Consider the following 27,744-nt stretch of genomic DNA (forward strand, 5'->3'; position numbering starts at 1 on the left):
GGGTGATCCTCTCCTTGTTATCGCCCTGAGTCCACCTTACCAGGGCAGGAAGGCCATTACACACACACACACACACACACACACTTCACAAAATAATGAATCATACTATTTTTTTATGGTCCCATTTAAAAGCTGACACCAGAGGTCTTATCGGGCATAATTGAAGCTAAATCAGCACCACATGAACTGACTAATGTCTCATACAGTCCAACAGTTAGTCTAGTCCTTAGTGTTAGACTTGGGTTCAAATCTCATCTTTGCCCAAAACTGAATGAAAAAATTAAACTGCTTTGAAAGAGTCAGGGGATCATCAAGACATGAGAAGTCATCCTCTGGAGACCATGTCTGTAATAAAATCATGGCAATCACTTTCTAACATCCAATAGTTGTTGAGATATTTCAGTCTGGACCAAAATCCTGGACTGACCCTCAGTGAGCAGCGCCGATGCGTGCAGCATGCTGCAGCCCTGCTTCTTAGTTTTGGCCAGATGTTACGATGTATGTGAAGCACAGGTGGATTTGCAGCTGCATTACACTTGGGCAGCGGATATCAGCACTGCTCCAGATGCTCTGGCTTCCCTGCCAGAGCCATGACATGCTAAATTGCCAAGAATAATTCATAAACAATGTACATGGGCAATCATAAGAGTTGTTGCGCTTTTACTGCATAGATCATTAAATTACTGCAATATAAATCATAATAAATGGTAAATGGACAGCATTTATAGCGCCTTTCTATCTCACCGGACCAAACACGTTGCATTCCGTCTCTCATTCACACACCGACGGTGGAGCAACTTGGGGTTCAGTGTGTTGCTCAAGCACAATTTGACAAGCGGATGGGAGGAGCCTGAACCACAGCCGCCCCACCATTTTACACCTGATGTGGGGGGGGCAATGGAAAATTTGACTTAACTGTCGGTTTTTGTTTTTTTCCCAGTTGTATTTAATTTGAATATTTGCGATCATAATACTCAGCCTTGACAAAACAAGGCAAACAAGAAAGAACCTTGGGCTTATTAGATTTTAACAAGGTTTTCTGAGCAGCTTTTCTCTGCCATAATTACAATGTGTATTTCCCCCGACGGGCTGCGGCACTTTTGTTTATAATCACTCGTCACACATCAGGATGCAAAGCAAGTCGCAGACCGACTCATCTCCGTCGCTCATTGGCAGTCACAAACTCAAAAGGGAAGACAAAACCCACAAGATCAAACTCTCATTACTACCAGCAACGTTTGATAAAGAGGTCTGAGGCACAGATAGGAATCTGCACAGAAAAAAAAAAACCAACACGTATCTCACGTATGCCTTGATGTACAGTAAGTGTCTGTTCTGGAGCATGGTTTGATAGAGTGAACCTGCTGGCGTTTCTCAGTGACTGGTGTTAAGCAGGTACAGTAGGAAGGTAAACACGGGCAAACTGTGCTCACTTACATCTAATGAATGCATTCATCAGCGAGCGACTCAGCCCATCAGCTAAAAATATATACCGTTCAAGGTTATTCACAGTAAATAACATGCATACATAACACTGACAGCAGAAGTAAACATCTTGCTGTCTCCGCGCGAGCTGGAAATGTTTAGGCCCACAGGCCTGGTCTTTGAAGTTGCCTGTTTCAAGGTTACACCTGCTTAAATATGAATTCATTTAAATTTCTATTTCAAAAGCCATCCTAGCGCTCCTCAGCCAGTTTTTATGTGAAAATATAAATGAAAACGCATCAGTCGATCTATGCGATTGAGATCCCCCGAAGCCTTGCTTGACAAGGTTAACCACAGTAAGAGATCTGAGGGGAGTCGGCGAGGATTATTCCAGCACAGTAACAAACTTCAATCAGCATGTGTTTGTTTGTCAGTCGCAGCTCAAAGCGCTCCGTTTAGGAGGGCCAGAGCAGAGACGGAGGCCCACGGACGATAGAAGATAGCCTGGCAGAAGAAAATCACCCCGTCATATAAAGACACGAACGGAAGCTCAGATGCAGACTGAGTAGTAACTGTACATCATCCCTCCATCATTAGAAAAACAACAAATCAGCAAATTAGACAATTGAAGATCTAGTCAGTCATTCATTAGCACCTTTAGGAGGCACAATGAACCACATGACCCCAAACTACTCTGCAAGACTGTCAGTTATCTCAAAAAACTAGTATTCCATTGACTTATCAAACCAGCCAGACAATCGCAGTCACTGAGGCACATTGCACGGTGATGGTCACCTGATCAATAAGCTACCATCAGTGGCGATGAAGAGATGACACATTTCCACAAGGGAACGCAGGGTAACGTGTGAAAACGCTTCGTCGTTTGTGACACAGTTTGAAAATCAGCCCTTCAATAATCGTTTGGAACCCAGAGCCAATATGAATTCTAGAGGTCAAAAGTCACATCATATCCTTTGAAACATATGGTTGCAGTTGAGCGACCATCTGGCGCTACAGGAGCAACAGAGGAAGCTCTGAGTCATCGAAAGAGTGTCGGTGACCACTCAGTGACTGCGGCAGCAGTGCTGTGCACTCAGTTGACTTCTAAATGTACCTGAGCTATGAATATTATATTTAGTTTCTGCTTCTTCCACATGCTGACCACTGAAAGCACCCCCCCCCCCCCCCCCCCCCCCGTTCCCTGAATCTGTATTTAAACTTGTTTGGGATTACATTTACAGACTAGGATTCTGATGCAACACCGGAAGGACAAAATAAATGATTTATTAAACTCCGGCAAGAACGAGTTAACGCATGTAGCGTGCCTGCTTCTTTGTTCTGTGTAGACATTATTATGATGGTTTGATTCCAGCTGAGATGATGTGCCTGTGCCCCTAAGTAAGTACCGTTGCAGCCTACTACCCTCACACACACATGTGGTAAGTGCTGTATACTGTAAATAAACAATATTATGATCATTATTACTGCAGATCAGCTAAGTTATTTTTACCACTGTGAGCGTACACTCACAGTATGGTGTGGTTGACATTGATGCATTTCCACAGGTAATATGTAGGGATGTGACCGGAAACAGACAAACAAATAAAGTGTTTTCCTACACCCACAGATACACCGGGTTGGTTATAAATAATTCCTCTCCTTCTGTGTAAGCCTACTAGCTGTAACAGATGGTGTTCTTCATTTTGGGTTTCAATGTCATGATTATTTCAGCCATCAGCGGCTCTACCCTGTGGCTTGGGAGGACAGACCCCCCCCCTCACAGAAAGTAGACTAGCAATTCCACACACAGCCCTTAAGAGCATGCCAACTTTGATTTCCAGTAAGTAAGTAGCCATACTGGAGCCCTTAGTGTGGACGATGGGGAAAGTCTGAGTACTGTCTTAGGTGTTTAGATGCAGAACCCCAACAAAAGATGTGATATTTTGTGCATCTATCAGATAGGTCCAGATGGCACCGACATTAGACCTGTGATCATATATAAAAGATGTAACCGCTGTGGTCTATGTCTCTTCAATAATACATGCCGCACTCCCTGAGCGTCTAAAAGCACCAGTGCACCTGTAGCATGTGTGCAAATAAGGTCATGGCTGTTTGGAAAGGTCTTTTCTGCCGAGGAGGAGATATTTGCCAACCCATTTAACAGCCAAGCAGAAAAACAAGATGAAAACTTCCTGCCAACTGCAGTAACACCCAAACCTGTCAATCAAACAGCTTGGCGCCACGAACACGCATACACACACACACACACACACACACACACACACACACACACACACAAAGACAAGCACACACGAGCGCGCACGCACACACGCGCACAGTCCAACGCACACGAATCCATAAGCAAACGTAATTCAACACACAGGCCGACATCCGGCAACGCACAGGCACCCGGCAAGGCATTCAGGCATTCAGGCAGATCGATGGGCTTCCAGGAAGCCAGTAACACCCAGGTTGAGCCCCCGAGGCTCCGGCCAAGTTAGTCAGCACTTTCCCTGACCACTCAAGAGGAGCCATGCTGGGCTCCGGGCCAAGAGCCAAAGATAGGAAAGGAGCACACGGGTGAGAGCTAAACTTTTGACACAAAGTAATTATGTCACTCCTGTGACAGCAGCAATCATTATCTCCTCAGAGAGAGTGCGTTCACAGTTCACTTGACCTGTCTGGTCGAAGGGCTCGCTGCGGTACAGCCTTTGTTTGGTGCAGTCGAAAGTGCACCGTTGAGGATTTTGGGGGGGGGGGGGGTTGAAAGATAACCCGTCTGCGTTACAGCATCTACACACACAGTTGTTTTCTGTTGCGTTCATTTGTTATTTGTGTGATGCCCTTGTTCAATGTCGTAGCAGTGCCTGCATTTAGATCTCTCATCAGACCAAATAGTATTCCAGAGTCTTTGATGTGATGAGCGAAAACTGAAAGGAATGTCTCACAAATGAAACAATCGAAATGAAACCATCAGAGGCAATCCAGACTCTCCATTCTGGAAAGCACAAATGACATGTTTCAGACTTATGAAAATACCCACATCACGCTCGACATAATGGAATAAAACATAAGTGCTGCATGGCCAGCGCACACGACATATTTCACTGGAAATAACTTTTATCGTGATGCACCTATAGAGCTCTGGAGGTGGAAGGAGTAATGGAGATGTAAAGGGATGTTACAGCCTGTGTGAGAATACTCATTTTTAATAGACTATTGCTTCATTCCAACTCTCTCTTAACCAAAACATGAAGCATGAAGATAGCTGAGGAAAAACAGAAAGAGTCTGAAAATAAATTGAAACACTAACCATGGAAACAAGAATATTAATATTTTAGCACTTTCTTTTTTATTATTTGCAGTTATTTGACATATTTTTTAATTGAGCGTCAAAAATAAATAATATAATAATCTGTTTTATGTGATCTATTAATAAGTCACTATGAACCACAAAATACCGGTTTTACATCTTGGTGCAATATAACAGCAATGTAGTTGCTGTTATAACAAAAGACACACAAAATGAGTGAGTATTAGTGTTTTGGTCTACGGCACATCGCTAACCGTTTTAAACCCTATCTTCTGAATTCATCTTAATACAAACACGACACTGTTGCTGGTTGAACAAGTACAGATAGAAGTAGGGATAAGTAACTGAGGATAAACAAAGCATATTTGTCACCTCATCGTTGTTTGTCTTTACAGGCACAGAGAGAACATTTTAGTGAGCTGCCTTCACCTTCTCAGTGAGATTATTAAGCCGGTTATTAAGTAGGACAGGTTTGACCCAAAGAAGGAGCATGAAAATGTCAAACAAACCAAAGCATTTCCAATCCTGAATGACACCTGTATTCTTTTTGAAAATGAAAAACTCGGGGATCGGCACATGTTTGTGGTCTTATCACAAAGGAACAGATATTCTAAAATAACACAGGACGACTGTTTGGCTCGTCACTGAAACAGATCCTCCCGCTCATAATTAGAGTAATACCTTTTGTAGCGTGGAAATAAAAATATACAAGGAATGTATGGAACGAGGGCTATAAAATAATGAGGTGCAGACACTCGCGTGGATGGTTTGTTTGCGAGGATGAAAGCAAGAGAACTCGGCGGGCTCGTTTAATGGTTGTCCTTCGAAGCTGCAACCGACAAAAGGCATGTTTATAGACCATAAACATAACTCCAAATGGAGGAAACAAGCACACACGCACACCTAGTGCTACAATTGCAAACTCGCACACAAACGCAGACGTTCACTACCTACAACAGACCAAGTAAGAGCTTGAGCATATTTAATAAATGACGAGCTTAATTATGTGATGAAATAAAATCTGCTTGATAATGTTTTGATAAAGTACACGGAATAATTACATCACTTTCGGAATGTTCAGTATGAGACAAGTGACACCCGAATGAACTCATCAAGTTGAGGAACAAAGGCCTCTCTTTAGCAGCGAAAACAAAACATTGTTCTACTGTAAAAGGTAAATTAGCTATTTGTTTTATAGTGTATTGTTCAATTGCATTATGTTTTAATGATATCTCGGGGGCATTAAATAGCTGTGTGGTTAAGATTACCAAATAATTGAACTCCCTCTTATGAAGTTATAAACATCCAAATAATTTCACCAAAATAAGTTGCTGTGTCTGTGAAACAACGGTCATGAAAGAAAACACCTAATAGTTGATTGATAGCTCAAGACAGAGAGGGTGTTTCTACTTTACTATTTGAATTATAGTTATTAGACTGACAGACAGTGATTCATGCTGCATTTAAACTCTACAGGTTCTATTTCTGTATCTTTAAATTCGTTGTTCTATTTGATATTACTGTTTTATTATTGGATAGAATAGAAATCGTTTCATCATCAAGAGAAAAAGAAACAAATGCAATCTTGCTCATGCTTATAGAAATGGAACCATATCTGATCGGTTTCTCAAAAACTGTCAGAACTCAGTGAAGCTGTTTGGCCAAATTGATCTTCTGAGTGCGGTAAAAACCTACCCCAGCACAAAACCAGAGGTAGATTCAAAGTTCCTGAGAGGACAGTACTTATTCCCCTCCAATAGTACGTAGACCGTGTAGATCTGAAGTGACTACATCCTCTTTGGACCAGCAACAACATTTAGTACGGTCCAAACAAGATCAAAATGTAAAGAAAGTCTCGTTTACGGATTCATTCATTAAAACACAGCTTATGTGAGAAGTAAATGCAGCAGTGCATAAACCCGCCTTTTAAACATTGTGGTGAAATAATCTATTCTATCATGGGAATTGTTCCGATGACCAAAGAGAAGTACCACTTTATTCTGCAGTGGCATGTCATCCCTGCTGGCTTAAAGTTTTGTGGGAAAGGATTTATCCTCATGCAGGACAGTTAACTGTAAACGTTTGATTTCCAAGAAACCGCCAGCACCAGTGACTCATATGGCTTTCTCTCTTTAGCCCCCAGAGCCCCAGAAACTGTGAAATATTTGAAAAAGGGAAAAAAAGAAAAAGGCAGTAACATCAAAAGACACCATCGTGTATGTTCCACAACAGGGATGAAATGATGTGGACTCTCAAAATCTGCAAACACTTAAGGAATTGATTCCAGTCACACTGCACAGCTGCATGGCAGAAGGCAAAGGAATGGGCAACACAAATGCTGCGCAGTTAATTGAAAGGTAACCCTATAAATGGCTGGTTCAATCAGAGACACTTACACTACGATGAACTCGCCATTTTATGCAAATGATTATGCAGGCGGAAAAGGCTCTGCGGGAGCTCTCAAAGAATCAAAGAGGAGTCTGCTGGGAGAACCAGCTCCCCTTTTAAGAAATGCATGCATGAGCATTAAAAATAAGTTCAATCAGAGCTATCAAAAGCTTCAGGAGGTTGGGCTCATCAGCATATCAGCAGAGTAATACTGAGAAGTGTAAAAGCCACCATGTGGACCTTTATGAATATGATTGGATGTTTTTAGTCAGCTGGTAATAGAACTCTACAAGATGTCTCTTTGCAGGTTCCAGGCTGATTCAAAATGCTCTGATTGACTGCGGCCTCTCAGCATTTTTCGGGCCATCACTTTCTTTCAGAATCAAGATGTGCCAACGTCTGGTCAGAATAATGGAATATTAATCTTGACAGTTCGGATCTGCTTGCCAAAAGCGGCTCCCTAAAGTCCTCCGAAGCTGCAATTAAAAACATCATGTTACTAATTGATGAACACCCTCTTAGTGAACAGCCTGCATTGAATTAAACATGTGCCGTTTATTTTCCATTCTAGGAGTGCTGTGAATGATGTTTGTCGGACCTGCTAGCAGATGTACCGCAATTTGCATCAGAAATGTAAATCTCTTCCCGGTTAAGTGGGTTAGGCAGCGACGACGCACGGGAAGGAAGGAAGAGCGATCTTCTTCAGGGGTGCGGCGCGGAAACAGAAAGTGGGAGAGACAGAGGACGGAAACATAAGAGAGAGAGAGACAGAGAGAGAGAGAGAGAGAGAGAGAGAGAGAGAGAGAGAGAGAGAGAGAGAGAGAGAGAGAGAGAGAGAGAGAGAGAGAGAGAGAGAGAGAGAGAGAGAGAGAGAGAGAGAGAGAGAGACAGAGAGAGAGAGACAGAGAGAGAGAAAGAGAGAGACAGAGAGAGAGAGAGAGAGAGAAAGAGAGAGACAGAGAAAGAAAGAGAGAGAGCGAGAGAGACAGAGAGAGAGAGAGAGAGAGAGAGAGAGAGAGAGAGAGAGTTTGTCACGATTGCCAACCGCACCGTGATTGCAGATGGGGTGCTGGCACTACTGTATCTGTGGCCCTGATGCCCTGTGATTGCAGCCTCTACAGGGCTGCTGATGCCAGGTGACCACGGTGCCAATTCACAGCGAGCAGCAGGTGTGCTGACAAAAAGGTGAGATATCCATCTGCATGTCAGACAAGATGAAAATGAATATCTGAAACTTGTATCAGTCACCTAATGTAGTTTGATACATAACTCCACCATTAGCTGATGTGGTGCATTCTTGTTCTTGACTGCTCAAATGTCTTTTTTTTCTCCTGATGAGAAAGTTAATTGTTGTTGTGTGTTTTTCTTTTTCCCGCCCACAACTTTACAGTTTTGATTTGCTTTCACCACTCTCATAGAGTTGTTTTTCTACGCAGCAGGCTTCTGCTTTTCAGAGAACAAAAGCCCTAAAAGCACACAGTACGGTGCCTGCACTGTACCGAGTGGCACACAGACAGCTGTCTACAGTCAGACGCTGTAGTGAACACTGGTTACACATAGCTGCCCTCAGGAGTGAAGAGCAAAACAGGGCTGAAAAGGAGAGTGCACACATTACATTACGGTCATTTAGCAGACGCTTTTATCCAAAGCAACTTACAATTCAGTATCTATCTACACACCGTAGACGCAGCTACGGGAGCAATTTTGGGGTTAAGTGTCTTGAGACTAGTAGAGACTAGTAGAGCAGAAGCCGGGGATTGAACCACCGACCCTCTGATTGAAAGGCGGCCCTGCTCTCCACTTAGCCACGGTCACCCCACATACAGCTGGACACATGTCTCTAAATGACTGTTACTCTCACTTCATATCTGCTGGATGTGTAATTAGGTTATAGGTTATATCAGGTGTATAAGAGATCTGGTTTATCACAACTGGGGTTTAGTTTACAACATTTTAGTCATTATATCTGATGGAGCATGAAACCAAAAGGCATTCAAATGGTCAGAAACCAAACAGTTTTTGCAGATTATGCAAACCAAAAGCGGCTGCACCCATAATTGCTACGGGAAGGGCAGTTAGTCAGAGTGGAACCTTAAACATGATCATTCCACTGTTTGAATTCATTACTCTTCAAAGGAAGTACAAAAGTAGATCGCCTGACCGCTTGTGCTTCTCTCCCCGTCTGACTTCTCTCTAGCGATGCCGCCATGCTCCCAAATGTCAGCAATTTAATTTGGTAAGAATAGAAACGATGGCCAAAACAAGAAAGTTAAAAACAAAGTTGTAATCAACCAGAGCCGAACAGCAGATGTGTCTCCCAAATCCCAAAGCCACCACATCCATAGATACAGTAAATCATAAGTTCTACTGCATGATATCACTATACATAATGTTTTGTGGTAGCTGTTAAGTATTGTAGTCTAGAATTCTCACGGCATTTTGTTTTGTGATGATTTCAAATCTGCCATAAAAGAATTTTCTGCCACTTCAGCGTCATCTCTCTCTCTCTCTCTCTCTCTCTCTCTCTCTCTCTCTCTCTCTCTCTCTCTCTCTCTCTCTCTCTCTCTCTCTCTCTCTCTCTCTCACCCCCCCCCCCCTCCCGGTCAGTCTAACTACCAAACACCGGCAGCTTCCAGTCACAAGTTGACCCACATAAGGTTGACTGGAACTGTGAGCCAGATCCACCAGGGACCCCACATGGATCCAGTCTATGTCCTGGTTCACTGCTTACCCACACTTGTTACAAACAAATACCACGCCCAGTACGCATATTGTATATGTATTCAATGCTCAGGTTCACAAACATAATGAATGTGGAAACACCCGCCGACACACTCACACACACACACACACACACACACACACACACACACTTGCATACCCATACCAGTAATGGCCTTTCCTGTAATTACAGTCATTTGTCAAAAGCGCACCTTGATTTATGGTCAAATTAAAAATACAGCGGAAAAGAAGCTGCGGGTCCCGGTGACTCCGGCTACAGAAGGTGATGAATGCTGCTCCATTACAGGCGTGAGAGTGGCATGATCAGGATGTGCACCCTGCCATGCGGAGGGAAGCGAGGGAGAGCATCGATCCATGCATCCCGCAGTCTCTGGAAGACAGAGTAGGTGTGGGTGGATGCTCGGGGTGGCATGGAGCGAGGTGGCGGTGGGTCGGGGGTAGCGTCGGGCAGGTTTAATTGCCAAAATTAGTAAGTAGGGCAACAATGTGTGGGACACAGCTTCCCTTTGCTCACAGCAAAGGGAGACGGTTCACAGCCCTGCTCCATCTCCATCCGCTATAATTGAATCTTTGCTTTAGTTTATGCAAACACCGCGAGACAAGAACACATTGAGCTACAGGCCCCCGAAACACGATGGCATTTTACTGATCTACACCGATAAACAGATGGGTAAAATATGCACTTACTATGCTAACATCTAAATATAATGCCTGAATTCCTGCTATACCTCTTTCACTGGGGAACATCTGATAGCTGCATGTCAAAAGTAACAGTGGGGAAATAATGAGTAGGTACTCAATGACACTGCAAAAGGGTTGAGGGGATGTGAAGGTTGAAAAGCAGAACGCAGTCAGTAATGCACTGACTAGAGATGACAAAAGGTCCTGTCTGCATGCATAGAGGATGCATTTGAAAGAAGTGTAGCTGAGGAAGGAAGAAGCCTTTAAAGCAGCAAATAAATCAGATTTTTTTTGTTGTTGTTCCTTTCATATGCTGCACGATGGAGTACTTGATGCAGAATGTCCTTAGTGTGTGTAGTGCGTGTGAATCCCCTGAAGTAAACTATTGTGTTCGAGCAGGAAGGACAGCGAACTTCATCACCGAAACTTAGAGAGCGGAGCCGAGTCGGAGAGAAGCAAAAATACAACAGATGAGAGAGCTGTTCCATTTGTCCAATTTATCTATAACCACTCGGCTATATCAGCATTCAAGTACTTTTAAATTGCCTCGATGATAAAGTCGGAGGCGACACAACCGAGAGACAAGAAGCGTGCCAACAAGGAGCCTTCGGAGCTCAAAGCAGTTAATATTCCTCGGGCCTAGCGCCAGCCAGGAGAGCTCCAAGTCCACACGCTGCTGCCGAAAAAAAGGAAGCGGAAGTCTTACTGCTAGCAATGCCGAGAACGGAGAGGACCATCTACTTCACGTATATATTTTAAAGTCACATCTTAAGGAATTCTGAATGTGAGTGATGCTTTAGAGAATGCCAAAGGCGGCCATGTTTCAAAGAGTAATCATGTTTGGTGGTGGGATTGGAGAAAAGCCTCACAGAGCTGTGGTCTTGCTCTGCAGGATACAGATAAGGTGGCTCTCCTCCTTTCTCCTCCACATTTTATTGGCTGTCAGCGCCGTATGCCCCATAGCTTCCCAGTGCACCATAAAATCAAAAACTGTGGTTCCACCTAAGGTTTGCATAAATTAACAGTAAATAATGTCTTCTTATGACGGCCTCTTGAAAACGGCACACTGCCGGCTATAAATGTTCATGAAGAAGTCCAGTTTCTCCATAGTAACTGCATTACTGGTATCGTGAAGCGCAATTATTTCTGACAGCCTGCCAGGTTGGTGACAGCAAACTGCATCAACATTACAGCCACCTCGGAGAAGGCAGCAGCAGCAAGGCAAGAAACAAACAGCTTGCAAAACTAAGGTGAGCTATAACACCATCTCGAAATCAATACGTCTCCTGCTGTATTTCTGTGCGTCACGGCCGAACCCACCGAGAGAGAGAGAACGGATAAAGTAACTTTTTCTGAACTGAGAAACTAATTTATCCCTCAGTAAATGTCATTCACCGCCTGGCCTCCCTAACACGCCCCGACCCTGTGGAGACGCCGTTTGGTATTTGGAACACTCTCGTGAAATATGGCACTTGTTTTTTTTTTTTTTTTTTAAATATGAAGGTGAAGACCACGTTCAAGGAAAAACAGTATATTTTGTATGATTCATACACATCATCTCGAGAGAATGTGTTCTCCCTCTTATGGCACTGGTTGTTGTTGCAGTGAGACGGAAAAAAAAAGAAGCCTTGTGTTGAACTGACAGCATTGAATTTACATAAAATGAAGGATCAACTCCGTTGAGCACTGTTATTTCATACATTTTTTATTTGATTCATTACTCAGCAGAAATGGCAGTGCTCACCACGGGGTAAAACATCTTGTACACCTGAATAAACTCAACTCCTTGGTGAAAAAGCAATTTCCAGGCTTTTCTATTAAGCCTTTTATACTTTTAAATTAATTTCTGCTTTGTTCACAACGGTTTTCAAATTGAGCTGTAGGCTGTGGGCAAAGTGAGGTTAATTGTGTAACTCTTCAATCTAGCAGTGCAGATGTACCGATTCTAGGTTTTTTTTGTCTGTGTGTCATCCTTCAAATCAGATCCAGATACTTGGATTAAAGTGATTTTCACATGAAAAACGTTCCTGGTTTCAGTAGCAAAAATAGACGGTTCAACCCTGAGTTTTTAAGGATTGAAAGATGACACACAGAAGCAGGGTGTCCCATGAAGGCCATGCATTTTACACATGCTGTCTGTGGATGAAAACGCGTCTGTACATTATTTTCTAAACTCACACTGTTTGAAATGTCGTCTGAGGTCACTAGTGGAGAAAGAGAGTCGTACGTTTCATCGCCATTCTTTAACGACCCTTTTCCATTTGCAGAAAGGAGCATATTTCTATTTTAAAATGCATCAAATTTTCATGCAAGCAGTTACAAGCTGAGCGAGAGGAGACGGAGGACAAACAAAACAGAGAGAGACGAGTAGCAAAAAAAAACAAAAAACCAAGAGGCAGAGAGAGGAAGCGTTCTACGGGGGTGATGGAGTGACAGACGGAGCAGGAGGAGCACCAGGAGCGAGGAGGCCAGAGAGAGAGCGAATGTTAGTTTCTCGGATACGGCCATTAGACAAGATGGATGTCCTTGAACCCGGCTCTGCGCAGACAGGTATCACTTGCTAACAGACCTGCCCCTCTGCTGGTAATTACACAGGGAGGTCTACAGCAGGTGGCGCGGGGCTGAGCAGAATTTACATAAATCTGCATGTGTCACTGGGCCTGGCTTCAGCCTCTGGCACTCAGTATGAATCATGCTCACACTCAGCAGACAATTTGTTCAAATTTAACAAAATGGATGGAAGGTAAAACAGTATCAACGCTCTCCCTGAAATCCATACTGGTGAGTGCAACCAATTATTATGCTAGTAAAATTGCCTCTTTTTTTTTTTTTATTCCTTTAAATCACACACAAGCAAATAATGCCTAAAAAGAGACGTACTGGAATTACTTTGATCGCTGTTTTTGAACACGCTCACAATTGATCCATCCATCCAAGTACTGTGGAGAAGTTACCGACATAATCACAGATATCAATCAAGCTGAATGCTGAAACCATGTGCCTTATTTGCTTCCTTTGTACTTGGCTTTCATACGGTGGTTTTCATCGTGGCCTCATTGTTTTTCGGCGTGCTGCTGAGCTCCCACTGTGGCATTGTGTTTGTGAAAGTGCTTTGAATTTTAAAGAGACACTTAAAGTGATCAAAAACCATATAGCTTTTCTGTTGTGCATTTCTTTGCAGCTATGAATCACCGACAACACAACACAGTATAGAGCAGGCATGCACGCTTTCACCGGTGTCTCTTGAAAATCCACTCTATACGTTCATATTTGTAGTGTGTGTGTGTGTGTGTGTGTGTGTGTGTGTGTGTGTGTGAGAGAGCACTGGCATGCCTATGCGCCCGTCCATAACTTGTGAGCAGCGGGACCCCCCATGGTGAGAGGTGTTTCTGCTGACAGGAGCATATTCAAGGTAATAGAACCACTCTGTCGCCTCAGAGCAGAGCACTAAAGCAGAACTGAGTTCTGTCTCCTACTCCACGCGCCGCTGAACCGCCAGATGACAAAATGCCTCGCTGGCTGACCGAATCAAACACAATAAAGCCCAAAAAGAAGATTGAAGAAGAAAATGCTCAGATTTGTCATGTTTCGCCGTCTAGGTAGGAAATTATGTATTTTCAGTTGGGAAAGCTGTCCGACAGTGGAGCGCTGTATGAGAACACCTCTGCAAGCACTGCGTGACCGTCCGGCCATAAAAGAAGTGTCGCTTCTGTGTTTGTAGAAGCAGCACATGATGTCACAGAAGCAGCTAATGATATTCTACCACTGTGGCCTCGTAATGTGGAGGGTGATGAAATAAAGACAGGAAGTGGCTGAATAATGAGAGAGGAATGGAAACAAGTTCCACAATAAGTGACAGACTGCATTGACAAACTATAAATGATTCCCATTTTAATTTACATATTTTCATTGTATTTCATCACACTGTACACGTAAAGTGAATGACTTATTGAGCCTATGAATTAGTGAAAACTTCCTCAGCTTTGAAGTGAAACTACGGTAAGCGGACCTGCACCTTGTCGATCTCTGCGGATCGACAGTAGCTCTCACCGCCGGAGGAGCCGACTGCTAGCCGGCAGATACTGCTAGCAGCTGAGTGGACGGGCACCGCCGGAGGGTTCCGGAGGAGCAGGCAATGTGGAGTTGAGATTGGACGTCTGTGGACTGCAGGAGTCTGTGGGGGAATGTGACTGGCCACCGCAGTAACAGGAGGGTGACGCCCCCCCCCCCTCGACGGGACGTAACTGAGCCTCCACAACACTCTGCTGGGAACCCTCGAGACCTTCCTCTCAAATCTCTAAAGTTTTGATTATAAACCTGCTGAGATCAAACACAGGTTTCTGCATAAAAACGATAGTACAACTCCGAGGCTGCGGGGGACTGAGTTCTTGGGGAGGCCAAGTCAACTCGAGCGTGGTAACTGGCGTACCGGGACGGAACAGTCGCGCGCCAAACATGCATATGAGCACACAACACACGCACGCTTAACTGAGCAGCCCAAAGCTGTGTTCTGTGAAAGAACAAAAGAAGGGAAAAAAAGGACTTTTGTACATTTTCTCCCCAATCAAGGAGAATAATTCATTTGCAGACACAAATTATGTTGTTGTTGTCTTTGTAGTGCGAAGAGACAACCAGCTCTATCTCCTGTTTGTAAATAGATGTCACATGAATTCTAACGAATGTGAAGAGCAAAACAACCCACACACACACACACACACACACACACACACACACACACACACACACACACACACACACACACACACACACACACACACACACACACACACCATCACCTTGACCTGGAGGGAGCTTGAAGCTTTTCTCCGCTCAGCTCCACTGAATATACTGATATTCAAATCCTCAGGAGCCAGGCAGGCAGAGTCAGGGTTTATACTGTATGTGCACAACCACATGCAGATTGGTGTTGTGACATGCCAGAATTTAAGAGAGAGAGAGAGAGAGAGAGAGAGAGAGAGAGAGAGGAGAGAGAGAGAGACAGAGGCAGAGACAGAGACAGAGAAAGAGAGAAAGTTACAGAGACAGGAAGAGAGAGACAGAGAGAGAAGAGAGAGAGAGAGAGAGAGAGAGAGAGAGAGAGAGAGAGAGAGAGAGAGAGAGAGAGAACAAACTTCAAAGCCAAGAGGAGAAAAGTTAGATAGTAAATATTCAGTTGTGTCTGTTTTCACTGACCTTGTATGAGCGCCTGGCCTTTCAGGAAAGCTCCACTGAACGCCACCTGGTAGTGTTTAACCTGGAAGCCTGGTGCACAGCCCTCATGGCCTCCATCCTCTTGGCCACCTACACGGGCAACCTGCAACACACAGAGCAACGGACAGGTCAACTCAGTGCACACATGAACACATGAACACACGCTTTCTGTGTTGATACACCTGACAGGCACCGGCAGGGGGACGGATTAACTATATAAATATGAACGCCCTAATCCTCATTATTCCTAAATAAACAACATAAGGCTGGAGCAGATGCATGCTGGGACAAACAAAAAGCAATACTTCTACTAGAAAAAAGGTTTTATCAAATATGAAGAGTCCTTCATCAATCCAGAGCTATCATGTTGATTATCTCATGCATTCTTCTTTAATGTCGATACTTACATACATACATGTAATCAAAAAACAACAAAGACAGACTTGTTTAAGTCTCTTTGGTATTTAACTCCACAATTGTGTTTGGTGATGGGGGTCAAGCTTACGCTTGTGTTAAATAAAATACAACTATGACTTGATTTAGGTTAGATTATATAAAAAGGATGTTAGCTTCTCTTTTTTTACTCATAACACTATGAAGGGAAGGCCAATATGTCATTTGTCTATTTACAATTTTAGAATTCAAATTAAAACAGACTACACACTCAGCAACACCGTCTTCCTTGACTTTTCATCGACCCATTTTCTCTACAAATTTAATTTATTCATTTTATAAAAGTATGCAGCACTTTAACCCCTCTTTTAAAAAAACAAAGGGGGGGTGTTCCCATGGAAACAGACCGTAAAGTGTTGTGCCTCCGCTGACTCTCAGATAGACACACCAAACGTAGTGTTGGTAGCAGCAAAAATAACATCTCAGGCTGCATGTAGATAGGTGAAGCATTAAATCAAAAGCATGTGCCTCATGCTGGCTCTGTCAGATTGTTTTTATTTACCGTTTCACATCGCATTATTCTCAACAGTGGCCTTCAACGGAGGTATTTGTACTAGTTTGTGTGGTTTTGCTCATCAAGTCACATTATAATACTGTCATTAGGAAGCCAAAATATGTGTTATCTGGTCAAAGAGTTTCAGGTGATACTGTTTCTCCCAATCACCCTGAGTTAGAAACTAATAAATGCTTTATGTCAAACAGCAATATTAGGCTATCTTGGCTCAATTGTTGAGTGTCTATGGGATCAAACAACATAATCATGTTCCTGTCGGCATCCAGGAATTAAGCAAGATGAAGGAGGTTGTGAGGCACCCTTTTCCACAGCCTTAGACCCTGAAAACAAATAAGAGGCTTCTAGGCTTCTTCCTACGGTGAGAAGCTTCGCTCTTAATGTCAGCGAACAGCGGTCAAGAAATAGAGAAAAATAACCTCACATGTGACTCACCTCTTTGTGTTTAAGCAATAGCTGCTACTGGGCATCGTTGCCCTCTTCAAAGAACTACTTTGAAAGCAGAGTTACATGTGGAGCATATTGACATGCTAGGCATGCTACGGCTACCGCAGCCCCGAAATAGGGAAGCTTGATGATTTCAGCACACCGACAAACCCAAACGATTTTTTTCTGAAAACACCCCCAACGTCCCCACAGTATGTAGGCCAGCCTATAGCATTGTGCGCTGAGAGACAAATTGGTGAAACGCTGAAAGGAAGCAGAGAGTAAGGAGGTGAAGGGAGCCGCTGATCATTAACAGATCAATCAGCATTATAAAAAGGTTTCCATATGGGTCTGAAGTCACAGGGAACAGAGGGACATGATAGATGGGAGGGGAATTAATGCCTTAGTGCTCATCGTCAAATTTACGGCGTCACATTCCACCGTAGCTCCTCTCTGGTTATTCTCTGGTGATTGTGTAAAATGTCCTGTTATTATGAGTAAATGTGTGCATCTAGAACAGAAGACATGACAATTCTGCACCTAAATACGGCTTTAATAAGATACAAACACAGTGTGGCATACGTGAGCCATCACAGCCAAACTGAGCCATCTGTCAACAGTGTCAACCAGTGACCCCCCCCTCCGCTCATCCTCATATCTCTTGACCCCTCCCCCAGAGGTATCAAGAGTGCTTTGACGAGGGAAATAGACACCGGATGCTATAGTCTGTCACAGACTTATGATATATAACACAGCCGAATGAAGGAGTCACATCATCATTCAGACAAAAAGAAAAGGGCGTTTCAAGGAAGTCTTACCAAGACCGATATCGGACTCATCAATTTACACACAGAGCCAAATGTTTCTCATCATGGAGCACGAGAGCTGTGCAAGAATCACTCAAAACTGTCGTCTTTGTCAATGAGCTCTTTCAGTGCGAGACAAAAGGACACCGAAGGGAGACTTCGCTGAGGCTCATTCATGTCACTTGTCTATTATACGATGGTAATTGTCGTTACATCAATATCACTAAAGTACAGATTTAAAAGCAAGTTTATGGCTAAATAACAATGATTTACGGTTATTCCACTTCATTTTATTAGGATCGGATGAAACCTTAAACATTTTCCAGAGCTAATGGAAAGAAATCGGGGGGGGAAAAAATTGGTGAAATATTGCACTGGGTGTAGAATGACAGTTATATGACACGTCATGCAAGTTACTAGAGCTTCACGCGGCGGCGTTTAGGCCGTCTATGGAGATCCGCCTGCGTGATGAACAAGCTTTGGCAGACGTTCAGCCACAGAGGTCATTACATGTAATGTCCCTGCAAAGTAATCACTGCACCCAGGGGACTCGGTGTTTCTCCTGCAGGTGTCGGAACGGTGATTCACTTCTATCACAAGGCTTCCTGATGCGGTGGGCTGCAGTGCTTGTTGGTCCATAAACTCGATCAAGTTGACTTCAGGGCCAGAGGCCGGTCGGCATGGCAAGGGAACATGAGACGCACGTGCAAATACAGAAATAAGAAACACACACGCACACACACACACACACACACACACACACACATCTCTCAGCAGGAGTCAACAACATCCATTTTAATGTCCATTAACGTGGAAATATTATGCGACTCACAGTAGGACAGCGAAAACAATAAGGCGACACAATGCTAATGACAATGTAGTTAGCAAAGGGGTCTATTGTTGTGGGCAATATTCTATTCAGGGGCCATTTAAAAATGTACTAGACATATGAAGGTCATACCATTCAAGCCTCGCAGAATGAATTCAGGCACTTTATCAACAATGTCCATCTTTTTGGCACTCGGAAAAATCCCTTTTTCCCAAAAAGATTTAATTAAAATATAATCTCAAACGACGAGAGACACATTGTGTGGGCATTCATTACAGAGGGAGATCCATATCAGGGCTTTCTTTAAGCTTTTTGTATTCCTGTTTGTGTGCATGCTGGTCTCTGTGCACTTGTTTTGCTTTCATGCTCGGACCGTGTGCAACCCACATGAACCGATCTGATTCATACATGTGTTGAAGCTCGTCAGCTGTTTTACGCATAGTGGGATTTAAGCCACAAGAGGATTAGTGTGCATCTGTTTCTAGGCATGTGATCATTCATATACATGTGAGCATATGTGTGCAAACAGGGCCTGATTCACAGTTTGACTGTTAAGACAATCTGTGATGATAACGTAAATTGTAGGTTGTCTTTCACGGTGCGATAGATAATAAATATTCCATAAAATGCAATAGTACAATAAATGCTGCCATGTCTAAAATGTTGATTATGTTTGAACTCATTTTGTGTTAAAGACATGTTGGTTTAACGTGCGGTGAGGTTGGTGTCTGGTGAGGCACTGACTCTACATCAGTCAGATTTACAAATATATGAACCCAATAGAGAAGCTTAAATCACCATTAAATTGGCAGTTTGTACATTGACTACTGGTTGTTTTTCATATCAGCATTCTTTACACACACATAGGTGAGGTACATATTTGATTCCACCGGGAGCGTTTCAGAAGCGGAGCGCTCTGCGTAACAACCACGGATGTATAAAGAGAACAACAAACACATAAAAGGTTACTTTACCTGTCCAACGTTGAATTGCTGTTGATTTGGTCATATTTCCTTGTTTATTGAGACATTTTTAAACTTGGATATATAATCTTACATGTTTACATGTGACATGTATAAGAAGAAGAAACGTGTAGAAGAAAAGCAATGACAGAACAAGCATAAACCCGACCCGTGGGCTCTCGCTCGCCCTCTTCATTGAGGCAGAGTACTGTTTGCCTCTCTGTGCTTTTTCACTGCGGTTTAATGTCAGATCAGCAACACTAAATATGTTCTACACATTCGTGAAATACATTACCTATTCTATGTAAAGAAAGGACATATAATAAAAGTGTCTACAGATATTACAGTGGTGACAAACAATGGTAAAGCAAAAGGCACGCGCTCAACCCAGTTAGTGAGGGATTCACAATCTGAGGTGAGGCTCAGCTCGTCGCTGCCTCACCTCACGTGTCTCCTCTGTTTGAACAGGACATGCGCTAATTCAGCGATTTTGATTATAAAAATGATTGGAATCATACAGAAATTACATTCATAGCACAGATCAGTAGAGAAATATTAATATTTATTTTATTTTAGCATTATTTGTTTTTTACTTGTCATGATGGCAGGTGAGGCTCTGACCGCACATCCCTGGTTTAACTTCATGTTCATTTTGAGTCAACTGAGATTTTCGACAAACTGGTGAGCTGGAATCTGAAGTTCTGCAGAACTTGTTTTCATCTAATAATCTGTCAAGTCGTTTTTGTATTCAGTCCTCATGACCTGGATCCGCTGTTCTTAAACCTGCTATAACTGATGCTTCGGCCACTTGGGGGCAAATGAAGCATCTTTTGAGATGATATGGTAAACTGGTTAGCAAACGGTTGATTATTTACATATCCAGCAGTTACAGAGCGACATTAGCATTCATTATGATTCATGCTTCTGGCCACCTGGCGAATGTAAATCCAATATTTCACTCACATGTCTTTGGTCTCTACAAAGAGGATGAAGGAAGCACAGGACTCACAAAGCTACTAATGGATTTACGAATAACCGGCACCACACAGTTCCGTTGTAGACACTAAAACTGACGCCAGTCACTCCAAACAGACTCCGAGCCTTTGAGCTGCTCCTCATTCATCCCTGTGGTCTCTGCCTGCTGACTGCTTATTCCTCCTCCTGTGTGGTTTTAATCCTATATGCAGTAGTTGTACTTTCTGTCAGCTTGTCTCTTGAAATTATACATACTTCATATCCCAGTGACATGTGTTGACTGGGTTCTCATAGTGGAGTTTGGTTGTACTTCCTGCTGAATATTTAACGTGTAGTCTTGATAAATATAGAAAGTACCACTAAATGCACCGCACAGCCAACTTGAATTGCTTTTATTTCATGATGAGAGGTTTCCTGACTATACTAATCAAAATGTGCATAATAAATGGTAAATGTGGTTCAGAAAAAAAAAGAGACCATGGCCTTATTCCCCATTAGACAAATGGAAAGAAGGGTTTTGGACGTTTTGAATCTCGCCATTGAAAGGCAGACAGTGACAGCCAGTTGAAGGCCAACACATGCGCGCAAAAACATACACACATGCACAGCTTCCTGAACTTCAATTTCTACTGAGGGGTCCAATGGGAGACATTAATTGATTTCTGTGGGTTTCAGCTTCAGTATCTTGGCTGCTTGATGTCTCTGTGAAGGCATCGTTGTTCTGCAGTGATTGGCTTGTGTGACTTACCCAGAGCAGAGCGCTATATAGAGGGATTACTGGGGTCCGGTCTCGCGGAAACAAAAGGGCCTCGGTTGCACGAAAACAATCTATCCAGCAGGAACAATTATCATGCTCGAGCAATGCCGGACCCGCAGAAAATTGTGTATTGTGCACCAGCTTAATGAGATGATCGACACAGAGCCAAAAAAGATAAATAAATGTGTAAGCATTTAGCTGCGAGTGAGGCAAGCTGCAAATAGGCCGGTAATCCAGAGGATAAGTGTCAGAGAGCAGGATCGTTTCAATCTGAACCATTTGGATCCAATACGGTCAGACATGAATAAACTTACAGTACACATGTGCTCCTGGCATCCTATTTCCACTTTATTGTATCATTTCTGACAATCGCTTCTCCAGTGTGATAGATAATTCTGCTGAAAAACATCTGAAATAATACCATTGTTACAGGTTGTTCCTGAGACGTACAGATGACACCGTCTTGTTCCAACTATGTTCCTTTGAATTGACTTAAAGCTGAATGGTGGGTATGAAAGTGGATTTTTTTTCTAAGTAGTTCTGGTTAAAGTGTCTGTTCACCGTTTTTTGTTCGTAAAAATATAGATTTTGATTTGGGCATCACTTGTTGCTAAGTTATCAGATAGAAATTATAAGTGACCATGCGGTATAAGCGGACTATTGCCCTTTGAGGTGTCCATTATCAGGACTTATTGGACTCCACGTTGTCCATTGATTCCTGATAAGAAGCGCCTCGTTGGTCATTAACCCTTTTCTAAACTATCCTAACCAATTATCAATGACCTATCGCCATTTCATCTATTTATTCATTACTTTTTGATGACTACCTAAACTGTTTATCCATAAACAGTTTAGGTAGTCATCTTGAATTGAATTGAATTATTTCAGACATTTATTCATGACCTATAGCTATATCAACCATTTATCCATTACTTTTAGCTCACTCAATGCGAATATTTTCAATTAAATTGTAAAAACTATTTTATCCAGTGAGTTTCTGTTTAGCAATTCCCCAGTCTTCCCACGCACCCCCTTGTAAAGGCAGAAGAAGTACAAGTAGCCCTGTTTGGGAATCACAGACCTCGATCACAGTTCAGCAAGAACTAAACAACAGCAGAGAAATAGAAGGAGCCCTGCAGGGGGCACAAACAGACATGGGGGCTGGTTTTAGATCAGTTTCGGGGTGAGATACAAATACAGCTATCTATTGACAGCCACTTGGGGTGCAGGTCTTTAGGTTTATGTTAGCTCTCTAAGTGCAGCCAAGGAATGCTCAATCAGGAGAAAAGATCCATACACATTACCTCTAGCATTTAGATAATGCTGTCTCACTATAAGGTCCATTCCAAGCAATAGTGAAAAAGTGCAAGAAAGAAACATACCAAGATATTAAAAGTGTGTTGTTAATCAGAAAAAAAATATAGACGACTATCATCACAATGTCTGTGGCAGTACTGATTAAAGTCAGAGAGGGGGATGACCAGGAGACATGGCTGGGAGGCTTCTGGTGTCGGTTAACTCATATTCATGCGGGAGGAGCCAGCAACGCGTCAGCTCGTCGCCTAAGAGTTAGACAACTGATGCAGTTCAAGTGTGAAGGACCAGTCAGGTGATTAAGGCAATGACCTGGCAGAGCACACAGTAAATGTCACCTCTGGCTGAAATCAATACCGCCTCAAGAATCCACAGTGCGCCTGATATATAGAGATGGAGAGGGCCGCTATGCCTGATATTTGCTGAAGAAGGTAAGAGGGAGAGCAATCTCTATGAACAGATTCTGCATTCGCATGTAGAATCTGTCGGCAACAGCGCAAGATGTTGGCATCAGAAGCTTTCTGGTTTCCGTTTGTAGCGCGAGGAGTGTTGACTCATCACGGAATGCAGGTAAACATTCGGTGTGAAGGGCAACGCACTAGCAGGGTAACGTCTGATGATGATTTCAGTTTTTATTGGTTTAAATTTAGCTTGTAAACTGGCTACTTGTGAAACTATTTTGTCTCATACGTCGTCTCTCACTTTTAACTCTGGTCTCGCATCTAAAGTTGTTAATCTGACTGTAAACAATGAGCAGCACACGAATAAAGGAAGTCTTGGCGTGGCTACACAGGAACCCCCAGAAATATAGCCCCTTCCCCTCAGAGGTTTATCTGTTGTCAGACCAATAGCAGATGGGTTCCAAGATTGGAGGGAGAGAGGCTTTGATTCTGTGATGTGTGATTGAGAGTACATTCAGTCTGTGTATGTGTGAAGGAACTCGATCAGACAGCGGGGCACAGAAGAAAGGTAGATTGAGGAAGGCACGGGACAGAAGAGAGAACACATTTCTGTCAGAGTCTGTCTCTCATGCATTCTAATGTCTTTATTATTTAGAATTTATTTCAGTACCTTCTTTTTTTATTGAGCTGTACACGGCAGATGCCTGAAGAAGCAAGACATTGGACAGTCCATCTATTGGGATTTATTTTGACACCATTTGTGTCTATTCACCCTGCAGCTGTCTCTGGTATTAAAACCCAGAACAATTTAATGATTGAGCCACAAACAAAGCACATCTTGACTTCTCATTATGTCATGCTCTCTTGTCCTCCTCTAGGTCAATGTAACATTTTGGCAGGACCAATGATACATGTACAGGACATGTCTTGTATATCTTGGCGTGCCTTTATCACTTTCTGGGAACTGTTGACATCCCACACTTCTAGGAACCATTTCTTATGAAACCGAATGTCCTGGGTTCCCTATAACAACTTATATGAGGATTTTCTTCAACAAGAATAAATGTCTGTAATGTGGGACTTGTTTTCTTCTGTGGAGCTGAAGAGGAACCACTGGGAACTTGTGTGTGTGTGTGTGTGTGTGTGTGTGTGTGTGTGTGTGTGGATTTGCATGTCTCTGTGTCTCTGCGTGCATGCTCGATAGTTTGCCAGCCATCCAGCACAGTCAGCCTGCCAGTAGCCTGACATTTCATCCAGCCACTGTCTCTCCCTCCCCACTCTACATTTCCCTTTCCCCCTCAGTCTTACATTTCCTCGGTTTTCCATCAAGGTAAATGTCAGTGCACACACCTCAGTATAGGTCTGGCTGACCCTCTCTGGCCTGGCTACATCCATAGCCCATGATAAAGCCAGGGGGGGGGGGGGGGGGGAGAGAGAGAGAGAGAGAGAGAGAGAGAGAGAGAGAGAGAGAGAGAGAGAATCAATCAGGGTGGGCCTCAGACACCTGCAGCTGGCAGCTTAGCCAGGCACGGAGAACCTGAGTCATGAAACCATCTGGTTCCCGGCCCGGGCTGCCGAACCCTGGCCACACCTGCTGAGCCTGTAAAACAACACCGGAGCAGTAAACACACCAGCCACGCCATAGAGGAGGAGCAGCCGAGCGATGGGGGAGGAGAGGAGGGGGGGAAGCGTCTTCGATGCTGATAGGCGGTGGTTGTTGTGAGGAATTGTATGTATGTTGAGTGTCTGTGAGGGGGGTTTGAGGAATGTGCCAGCAGCGGGGGAAGTATACGTGCTGGCTGTGTGAGGTGTTTGACCAGAACAATGGGTGAGCCATGGGGAAGCTTATTGGATTTCAGCCAATCGTGGAGCTGATTGATAGGCTGAGGAATTTAACTTTGGGAGGACAGGAGAACTGTAAATCCGAGGAGAGGATCAGACCTCCTCCTGACCATGGGGTAGACATAGAGTCTGTCGCGTGACCCGGACGGGGCCCTTTGTTATTAATAGTGTATTCGGTTTGTAACTGTTTTGCTTCTGTAGTTATTAAATATCTTTTGATTTGATTTTAACTTGGACCAGCTGATTTTTTAGCACTGCTTTGCTGACGAAAGACGCAGCAGTGGGAGACATGCGGCCTCCCTTTGTCTAAGAGAGTTGAGACCCTAACATTGTCACACTGTGAATACCACATTCAGAAACGAATAAAGGAGAAAGCTAAGGCACAAGGGAAAGGAAGAGGCAGAAAGACATAAAGAGAGAGACATAAAGGATGTACAGGAAGACGTACAGGAAGAAGACAGGATGTTCGTGGAGGCTTAATGCATACAGTACTTACAAGTACTGTATGTACTGTGAAAAACTGTATTATTGCTAAGCCATTGTTAAACTGGAGTCATGGAAAGCACAGATACACAAAGCTCATGTAAAGGACAACCCATGAGATGAGTTGGATGTCTGGAGAAATGTATATATCAAATGTTACATTATAATATACTGATATTTATCTTCAAGGACTTTCATCCCGGGCCTACACCTCTGATGAAGGTCCTTCAGACCGAAAGCTCAAATAAAGTGCACTCTGCATAGATCTAAGCGTGGGCATATCTCTTTTATCAGTTTAAACTCTTTGATACTTCCAGCACCTCAGTTAGGATCAGGCCAGGTGGAGCGGTGGTTATCCTGCACATTAAAATATACTAAAAATAAAACTACTAATCTCACTCAAAGTGCTAGGTTCGGACACAAGGCATTATTATTTATAATTCCATTATGAATTAATTTATCAGGTGTGAAAATGTGAAGTGTGTAGCAATTGTGTGTCTCACTGTTGAATTGGTTGGGAAACACTGCTATAAAGGCATTTAATTATGTGCATATGGTCTACATACATTGCATGGGTAAGTGAATTAAGGTGGTCCCGAGTGAGCTGAGTCCTGACTCATGCTGCTGTTGTGCAAACAGCAGTCAGCATAGTAATTCAGGTGAGGTCATGAACAACCTGTTCTAATGTGAATTAACATCTTCCCAGCATCCCAGTGCAAAATGTTGCTTGAGATATGGCAGGGAAAAAGCATTCGTTTGGACTTTACCTGAGCTGGTGCACCCATTAGTACCCTAAAGGAACCCTATCTGAATCGTCATGAATACAAATGTGGTTTTTGTAGATAGATGGCGCACAGAGGTTGTTATTGGCTGTACAAATAAACCTGTAATCAGTTCAACCAATAGATCCCGGAGTTAAACGAAACCAAACAAAAAGCAGAGCTGGTGTGAAACAAAAAAGGTTTCATGTTGAGTGCAAGAAGTGAGGGGTCGCAGAAGATGCATGAGCAGGAAAACAAAGCCTGTATTTACCAGACTATTTCTATTCGGAGATGCCCGGCTGAGTAAACATCAAGCACCCTTCCCTGGCATATCAGCTTCTTGGAGAGCCAGGGACAACAGCGAAGAGGCCCTGTGACTCATTCTGAAGAGCTTCCTCGCACTGGCTACCCCATAACGAGGACTTCACACCACAATAAAGCTGATTTGACTTTGAAACTTTTAGTGTCGCACTCCATTCGGGTGGGCAAGTCCCATTGGGATGCAAATCCAACATCCCATGGGGGGGGGGGGGGGGGGGGGGGGGGGGTGTTGCGTTGTAAGTGAGCTGGCGTAACCCTGACAGTATCATTTCCTCTCCGTCAGTCTGCTCAAATCCCTTCTCTCTTTGGCAAGCTTGTCAATACTTCCACCCAGCACAACTCTCACTTTGTCGCACGCACAGGAACGGGACGAGAGGTGTGAAGTGAGGGGCTGAGAAACAACAGTGCTGCAGCTGTTATCCAGCAGAACTGATTTGAATGCACTTCATTTCCTCCCTGTCGGGCTTTGGCATGTCAATCTGAGCATGTGCGGTTCTGTCTAGGTGGCGTGTTCATTCGCCTTGAAGGAGGTGTTTTGTCTAATAGCCACAGTTAGTAAACTTGAAAAAAAAAAGAGTTTGTGTGTACCAGTGACTTTCTCCTGCCTTTGTTAGAGTTTGTGTGTCTGAACAATAGCCCCCGTAAAGTTTCCCCAGTGAACCTCCTGGCCGTGGCAGAGACGGATGGAAACCCAATGCAAGCTGAAACTGTACCCCATTGACAGGGAGGTTTCACCTTTTTCAGGTGTTGTCAGTAGGAGCCAACTTTAGAATGGTGATGCTATCACGGTTTGCTCTCAAAGGCCGCAAATTGCAATACAATTCCAGTTTGACTGTCTGTAATCAGGAGCGGGCTTCTAAACACAAGCCTATCGGAGGCTGGCATCAGTCGGCGGAGCTCCGGGGTGAGCGAGAAGCGATAAAGAATAGGAAAGTGTTTGGACGTGGAATCGCGAAGCCTGTGTTATCGCTCAGCCTTTGTCTAAACCTCTTGCTGGGCGACTGGTGGGCTGCACACACATATCGGTGGGGGTGGTCGTTCCAAGTGAAGTATTGAGGTCTGTGTTTATTTCGCCGAATGCTTTATCTGTTGTCATCGACCTACCTTTCTCCCCTCTGGCTGACCTCCATTCATCAAAAGTAA

General features: G+C 43.5%; 1 protein-coding gene across 1 annotated transcript in view; it reads right to left on the reverse strand.

The window, feature by feature from the left end:
- The window catches only part of cdh13 (cadherin 13, H-cadherin (heart)), a 299,197-nt gene that overhangs the window by 201,477 nt on the left and 69,976 nt on the right, over positions 1-27,744 (reverse strand). The window contains exon 2 of the mRNA XM_068723607.1: positions 15,743-15,863. Coding sequence (XP_068579708.1) covers positions 15,743-15,863 — 121 coding nt within the window. The remainder of the gene's footprint in view (positions 1-15,742; positions 15,864-27,744) is intronic.

This window comes from Cebidichthys violaceus, unplaced genomic scaffold (assembly GCF_023349555.1).
Source record: "Cebidichthys violaceus isolate CVI_PGR_0920_01 unplaced genomic scaffold, fCebVio1.0.p SCAF_3, whole genome shotgun sequence".
Lineage (NCBI taxonomy): Eukaryota > Metazoa > Chordata > Actinopteri > Perciformes > Stichaeidae > Cebidichthys > Cebidichthys violaceus.